At 41.6% G+C, this 8,255-nt stretch overlaps 1 protein-coding gene across 1 annotated transcript; it reads right to left on the bottom strand.

The window, feature by feature from the left end:
• Positions 1-61: 61 nt before the first annotated feature.
• batf (basic leucine zipper transcription factor, ATF-like) lies at positions 62-5,289 on the bottom strand. The gene is made up of 3 exons (XM_080883436.1): positions 5,085-5,289; positions 3,991-4,092; positions 62-1,037 (listed from the first exon to the last, which is right to left on the bottom strand). The coding sequence occupies exons 1-3, from the start codon at positions 5,145-5,147 to the stop codon at positions 831-833; spliced, it is 372 nt and encodes a 123-aa protein (XP_080739562.1). The 5' UTR covers positions 5,148-5,289; the 3' UTR covers positions 62-830.
• Between the last annotated feature and the right edge of the window lie 2,966 nt (positions 5,290-8,255).

The following is an 8,255-nucleotide window of genomic DNA, read 5'->3' as shown; positions in this document are numbered from 1 at the left end:
CTAGGGACCTCCAGGATGCTGTCACAAGCTCCTGTGACACCACAGCACCACTGGTGGTGTCACACACTCTGCTGTCTTAAAGAAAAAAGAGGTCACAGTGATCATCCTAAAAGGCATTACATTTAATAAATAGATCAGCTGGCTCTTCTCACATATCAGCTTTATCAACAGAAGTCAAGACCTTTTGAACGCCAGGTTCCAATTCTTCATCATCAACAATTGCTTCTTTTTTTTGGTACACAGTCTGAAAAACCTCTTTTCTTAGGATCTTGACTTTACATTCTCTTTGTCCACAATCAAATCTGTCAAAAGGTCCTGAGAATTAGCAATCAACAGTAACACACTAAAACAGTGAACAACACAAAAAACAAAACGAAAAAACAAAAACAAAACAAGGTGGGTGAGATGATAAAGGTGGCTCTCCTTCACACTAAAAGTATGCAATTTACAAAAATATCGCCTGAGTCACTTCAACATTTATATACTAGGTTGGTTCTTCACTCTGTGTAAACATGGACTGGCTGATAATTCTACTCAATGAGCCATTTAAGTTCACAGATAGATTACTGATAATAAATCAGAAAAGCAGAGAGACGAGCAGAAGCGAAATAAATAATTACAGTTTGGCTGCCGTGTGTGGCAGACACGTTGGTCTGTCATGTTACTCTGTGATCAGGTTTTTAACACTGATTGAAATATCTCCAGTCAGTCTCTCTCCATTGAGGTCAGTCGTCTGTTTCGCAGTACATCTTCAGTAGTCAGTTGGGAGGGGGAGGGGGTTAGCGCTGGTAGTGTGGTACAGCGATTTGCTGGCGGTGGTGCAGTGCCAGTCAAAAGTTTGGATACACCCCAAACTTTTGGCTGGTGCTGTAGCTGCTGTGATGAGGAGGATAGAGGAGGTCCGGGGTCTGAGGAGCCAGGCCGGTGCACAGAGGTTCGTGGCTGCTCAGCACAGACGACAGATACTTGGCCTCCTCTGTCAGCTGCTTCACCTCCTTCCTCAGGGCGGCATTTTCCTTCTCCAGGTTCTCACTCTCCTGGAAACACGAAGGGAGGGGATGTTAGAGCAGAGCTGCTTTATTTACTATAAAAGTGCGTGCTTTTTGTGTGAGGTTAAGTTGGACAGCATAAAGGTGATGGTCTTTACTACTTGTTCATGAAAAAGCCACAACCACATATCCTGCTTCCGCGCTGGTGTTTTTGCATGTTTTAGTGCACGGTATATTTTAACCCCAAACATTTCAAAAGGATAATGCAGGCCATTTTTAATAGTCCATGTATGAATGTGCTGGATGGTTTGTCTACCATTCGATGTAGAACAGAAGAGCGCAACAGCTTTGCAGAATCATTGTCCACAGTGGATGGCCTGACTTTAAATCTAAGCCACGATTAGATTGTCATTTAACTGACATACTTTCATACATGCTCAGTTTAGGGAAATTGAATAAGCTTATTGATTCCCTTAGGCCAAGGGTGTCAAACCCAAGGCCCAAGGGCCAGAATCGGCCCAGCAAAGACTGCAATCCGGCCCACTGGACAGCTTTGGAAAATGTTAAGGAGGGCATACATTTTTAAACTTTTAATCCTTTTTTTAATAGGTTTTACACCTTTTTCTGCTTACAAAGACCTCCCCACTGCGACTCAAATTACACCAAAGTAGTTAAATAATAAATAAATAAATGGTAGAAAAGTTCCTGTTTGTCACTGTTTATTGTAGAAATTACAGTTCTTAAAAAAATGTTTTTGAAAATCCAGTCACAAACACAAATATAAATATTGGATAGTCTGGGCAGTGAGCCCAGAACTATTTCTGTAACTTTACACATTTATCACATAGTGTGCTGTTAAAATTACACTTCTTTATCTATATTTAAGATATCTCAGGGATTAAATGTGTAGTTAAATGTCTTCCCACTAACAGAGAGGGTTAAGATCACAGTGATGCCTTACGCCATCATCAGGTCAGAGTTGGAATTTGTTTAATTCTTTTCTTTATGATCAACTTTTATGTTAAGAAATGATGCCTGGATTAAATATGGTGAGTAGTTGAATCATTAAACTATTTCAACCTTTCAACACAAAGACTGCGAGCACAGTGAAGCAACGAGTCCACAGTTCAAGTAGGAAAACAATTTTATATTATAAAAAATGCTAAAACTATGGCATCCCTGCCTGTTTCAGTGATCATTTGTAATGGGCCAGTCAGTAAAAGTGTAAAAGTAAAAGCATGTTGTTGCCACTTGAGATAAAGTTGTCTCTGTTTCAGTACTGAAATGAATAGCTTTGGTTACTTAGGAGTTAGTAAAACATGAAATATCTACAACATCTACATTGCTTTGTTCTAAAAGTAGAAATATTGGTGGCAACACTGCAAAAAGGAGAAGGAAAATAGACAAAAATACACATTACCCTGTTACATTGCCCTGCAACTATTGATTGAAACTGTGTGCAACTTGCACCACAGTGTGAAAAGGTACATTTCTGACATTTTTGGGTGCCACATTTTCCAAAACAAGTGGAAAGAAGGTGTCTTTCTAACCGATGATCAGTTTTTAGCAAGTAGAGCAAAAGGTACGTCACTGCTTGATACTTTTTTCTCTCTTTCTTTTCATTCGTTCTTTTTTTTCACCTTTGTGTGGGAATTGTAGGAGAGAAATCTTCCACTTGGTTAATTAAAAGGTCATCTCACCATGGCCAAAAGATCACAAAGCTGAGCTGTGAGTCCTTACTGTCACAGAACCCTTGGGCAAACCCCTGTACTTGCGTCACTTAGCCAAATACGGCCCACTGCTATCAGTGTTTTACAAGAAGTGACTGCCTTTTTCTCCCCTCCTGCCCACGACATGTAGCACTCGAGCTCATTTACAAAGAAGAAAAAAATACTACTGAAGAAACAGGAAATAAGCCACAGTGTCAAAGAGAGGGAAAATTCACCTTCCTGTTTATCTAGCGAGACGATGAAAGTAAAACCACAGGCTATATTCTGTGTGACTGACGGGTTTAAAGAGATTGATAATGTGTACCGTACTTCACAGGAAGGATTCTCACATATTCAAATCAGCTACACTGGATCTACTACAGCCTACGGTGTGGCTTTTTTTGAAGGTCAAAAATCTCTTCTGCTCGTCTGATAAAGTTCACTGAAACAGCTGCTCTTGACACATTACTGTGAAAGAGCTCAGTGCCGCACGCATCTTCTTTTCTTGAACGAGGAAGTCACATGGCGAGTGGTTACGTGATCAGTGTTTTGAAATATAGGTTGATGTAAGAAATGACACCTTGTTGAGCTAGTGGAAGTGTTCAATGGGTCACTGGTTGCTTTTAACATAACAGAGCATCCAGCTGCGCATCCAGCAGAAATGTGCTGACTACCCACTCTAACGTTAAAAAGAAAAAGAACTATAAAAGATCAAACAAATAAAGCGGTGAACAAAAGGAGTCGAGCGTGAACGCACTCCTGTCGTCATACACTGTGCTGCAGTCTCTGATGCTCGTTTCTGCTGTGAAAAGGGAGTGATTGCCCACACGTGCTAATTTATTCCTTAAGCTTCTGAAAACACACCGAACAGCGTCCAAGTGTGCAGCCCAACAGAAGCCATGACACATCGCCACATGGTCAGGTAGCATTTTGTAAATATAGTACAAATCCACTCCCAGAGGCTTCAAAGAGCTGCACGGACACTTAGAAAGCGCTGCAGTCTGTTGCAGTACTCAAAATTTCTTTCCATTTGTGCTATGGAGTTACACTGGAGGTTGAACAGTTGGCAGGGCATTGCATAGCAAAAAACACCCCTGATGCTTTCATCATTATTCACAGAGATAGGCTGAATTAGCAGCTCTGACATACAAGGAGTGTTAAGTTTATCCAGTCAATCTGCAGTTATTGATTTGAAACCAGCATGGCAGACTTGTTTTCAGCATGTCCTGCTGAGACATCTGTTCGCGTTGTGTTGCTTTGAGGGTGTTAAGTGTGGTGGAAGGTGTCCTTACCAAGTGAAGGCTGTCAGCTTTTTGAGTTTGCCTCAACCTGCTCTTCTGGGCAGCGATTCGATTCTTCTCGCGGCGCATCACCTTCTTTGGGTCGTCTGAGCTCTGAAACAAAACAGCAGGCCCTCAGTTAGTGTGTTTGTGCAAATGACACAGAGGCCACCAGACGTCTCCTGAGCCTGAAAGAGTGAATCTGCGAGAAGCTCGGTGAATAGTTTGTGCTGGACGCTCTAGCCGGGGTGTGAAAATGATAGTTCAGGGAAGACTTGCCTAACATCACACCTAATGTGCAAGGGCAGGGTCGGGGAGTGGCTGAGTCATCGGTTAGCTATAACGCACACCCTGTTTCATGTCCTGAACACTCGATTTTCTTGGTATCATAATAACTAATCAATTTCAAAATGCTGAGTCGGTTGGACATCAAAGAGATAAGAAATGTAGTATCTAACCTCGTCTGAACGTCCGTTAGCACCTCTCTGAAAATCCCCCAGACAACCAGCGTTGCTCACAGAAATAACTGAATTTAGATGATCAAAGTTATTTCCATGCCTTGTAGCGTTAATACGTCGCTTGAGCGCTCTATTTCCAGAACAGGTTTGAGCAATAGTGAACACTAGAGACTGACACATGTGAAACCAGCCAGCACCGAGGGTAATGGACAGCTTCTCCCATGCACAGAAATGCACAGTACATACTGTATTTAACACGATGTCTGTTCCCAACAGCTCTCAGCTCTCATTCGCAGTTTGAGGACTTGCAAAAACAATGGAGTCCCACTACTTGGGCAAAGTGGTGCTGAGTTTTTTTCTTTTTTTTGCAATTCACAAAAGCCTACACTTGCAGCGAGTCATGCCTCCAGCCCATGTGTGCATGTGAGACACTCTGAGAAACTGTGAAAAGAGCCAGCAGAGACAGGATGGGTGTCTCTAGTGGTGGCCTTGGTTGCTGCCCACAAAAATATGCATGAAAGAATGCAGCCAATCAAAGGTGCGTGTTTAAAACATACCCACACGAGTACATCCAGAGATGTTAAACTAAAATCGCTCCGACAAAACCGGGCACATCCTCGTAAAAGTAAACGAACCATGCACACTTACCTGTCTGCTTCCAGGTGATGGGGACTTGTAACTTGTGTCATTGCTGTCAGAGCCCTGCGCCATAGCCGACTGTAGCGACTGAAACTTTGTGTCTTTGTCCACTTCTGCTTTGTGTTTTTGAGTGTGTGTGATCTGGTGAAGTGTGTGTCTGTCTGTGTGTGTGTGAAAGAGAGAGAGACAGAACGAGAGAGTGAGAGCCTTTGTAGCCGTACGAGCGCTAAGAAGAACTTGGCTTACCACGAGCACTGAGTCGCTTTCTTCCCTCTTTTCTTTTCTTCTCTGTCCCTCCTCCCTCGCTCTCTCTTTCTCTCTCTCTCTCTTACTCTCTCTCTCTCTCTCTCTCTCTCTCTCTCTCTCTCTCTGATACTAGCTGTCTACCTAATTAGACGTACTGATGTAGTTTCTGGTAAGTTGCACTAGACTGGAAGTCACATGTCTGTTGGAAAGTTAAGGCGAGCAAGGCAATTGTGTAAAGTCCAAAAAAATAACACAACCAGAGCTTAACTCACTCCTTGAATACATTATCAGTGGATGCTCACAGCCTCACAAATGAATTACCCAGTTTGACAGAACTAAAAACTTGTTTGTTTGGAAGCAGCACAATTGTCAGGTTATCACAAAAATAACACATTAATCTTTACACAAGTGTGATTATGTCTGGGTAGTGGGGATGTGTGTGTTTGTGTGTGTGTGTGTGTGTGGGGGGGGGGGCGCACATGTGTGTTAAGCTGGCATTATGGGCTTCCTCTTTTTTTCTTTCTTTTTTCTTCTTATTTCTTTTTGTTTAGCTGTCACAGATATGAAGTTTCGACTTAGTCCTCAAGAGACTGCATCCCAAAACTCCACATGGATGACTGGGCTGTGAGTATTTACACATGCTTCATGGTAATTTCCAGAACTGTGCAGCACTTGCTGGCTTGCGGCTCACCAGCTGCGAAATAGGTAAGGTGATGTCAAGTGTACTGGCAATGAGAAATGCCCAAGGGGCTCCCCAATGCCCCACTCAGAATTCTCTCACAGCCTTTTACTCTAAACGAAGATGTTTATGTGCAAAGAGTGGGGGATCTTTGAGAAAATGTACAATTTGAGGAGGGGGAACATACTGGAAGTAATGTTTTTTTACTCACACTATTACTGTAATAGAAAAGAAAAAAAAATCACACACGCTTTTGTTTAAGTGTCCAACGCAATCCATTTAAAACTGAGCTTTTGGCTCATTTAAGGCATGCGGTGCCCTTTACTCGTTAGTCCTTTTCTTGTTTGCCCCCATCACGAGACAGCATTTGGTCGTGCAAGAACAAGATTTTCTTGTGAGAAGAAGGAAAAAAAAAAGGAGGAAAAAAAAGAGAATCAGGACTAAAACAGCTTTGCTTGGCAGAACAGTCCTCCCACACAAAAACATGTTCCACCATCACAGGAATTTTGAAGAGCTTGGGCAAGGGCAGACATTTCTAATACTTGGCATTTAACGCTGTCCAAAAGAGTTGAGGCTGCAAAAGAGAGAGAGAGAAAGAGAGAAAGGAGGAAAGCTGCTTTGTCAAATTAGGCTTAAACCAGGGTGAACACATATTAGTTTAAAGATCGTTTTTCACAGCCCGAACCCTCAACGACCCACTGTTGCTGGGAGTGTAGGGATGCTCAGAACCACCCCCAAATCCCGCCCGCTCAATTTTTAAACATTGAGTGAATGATTTAAAAAATGTGTAAAAGCTTTTGAAATATCTTTATAACTGTTGTTTGTATGTCTTGCACTAATTCTGCTGCTCGGTGAGGCTCACAGAAGTAGCAGAAGGCTTGATGGCGCCTGTATTAAACTCAAGCTTTGCACTTGATCACATAACATCCAGTGTGAGTAAGAGTTTGTAAAAAAGAAAAAGAAAGAAAGAAAAGTGACAGCTCGTAAGGACAGTTTTGATGAATTTTAATTACTGCTCTAAACAATACTCCCTCCTCTTCATCGGGACTCCCTTACTTGGAAAAACCCCAGACAGGCCATTTATTTCAAATGCAAACTGCGATACCCTCATTTGTGGTCTACCTTCCTTGGAAATGACCGTGGGAGGTTTCTAATAATCACGAAATACATGTAAGGGATAATTAGGCAAACGACAAACGTGACAAATAACGGTTAAATATTTAATTCAGAATAAAGGCCGATTATGAGTCATTTCAGTGAATGTGTCAAGTCCAGTTTGAGAGAAATATTGCTCTTATTTTCTTGTTCTTTGGCCCACTCTTTCTGAGTTTTACTGTTATGCAGGCGTGAATTGTATCAGCCACTCGTTGTTTACTTACTTAGTAACTTTTTCGACATTTGAAAAGTAAAGGGCTAAAAACAAGTGAGTTTTGTACTGGATTTCTGTTATGTTACAAGGATTTGAGTTTCAAACATATTCCACCTGTTTGCCATGAAAAAATAAAAAAAACATGGCGATAATACTGCATATACTTGAGGCTGTTCTTTGTTTCGAAAAGACTGAACTATGTAATATTGTATTTTTTTGAAGGGGTGGAAGGGTAGGGCAGTTGTTTTAGGTCATTCGAGACATGAGTCAGTCTTATAAATCAAGAACTGCCTAAAAGTTGATGCCCAAATATTGTAATTTTCCATCTGTCATAACTACTGTGCAATACAAGTGAAATCATAAAATGAGGCGATCACTTCCTCCTGCTGGGAACTGACACGAAGGACTGTCAGTCGCTGTTGTTTTAAATGAAAGACGTGTGGACAACAATACTGTCAGTTAAGGTAGGTATTAAAAAAAGAAGAAGAAAAAAATAACAATTTGTTCTTCTATTTCCATCACTGTCACTCATCGTTATTTTTAATTAACTTAATTTGTTGAACAGTTCTTTAACTGGAATCGTCTCACATGGATTTGTTGCAGTACTGATATTTGCGGCTAACCTCCAGGTGGAGGTGGTGTAGGACAGGCAGAGCAGCTTGTTTGTGAGATAAAAGAAAGGCTGATGAAACTCATGAATGATGGAAAATGATGTGTAATGATGGTTTTTGTCGTGTGAGTGGTTTAAAAAGACCGGGTTTTGCTATCTTGCTCAGGCTGACGCTGCTTGTGTGATGTCATCGGCACCCCGCAGAGAAGAAAAAACAAAAGGGTAAAACAGTCGCAACATCCAAGTCATTAATTTGTTTGTGTGCTGATCTCATTG

Source organism: Rhamphochromis sp. 'chilingali', assembly GCF_963969265.1.
Source record: "Rhamphochromis sp. 'chilingali' genome assembly, chromosome: 5".
Classification (NCBI taxonomy): Eukaryota; Metazoa; Chordata; class Actinopteri; order Cichliformes; family Cichlidae; genus Rhamphochromis; species Rhamphochromis sp. 'chilingali'.
Note: the sequence above shows the minus strand (reverse complement) of the source record. Positions and strands in the feature narration are given on the sequence as shown.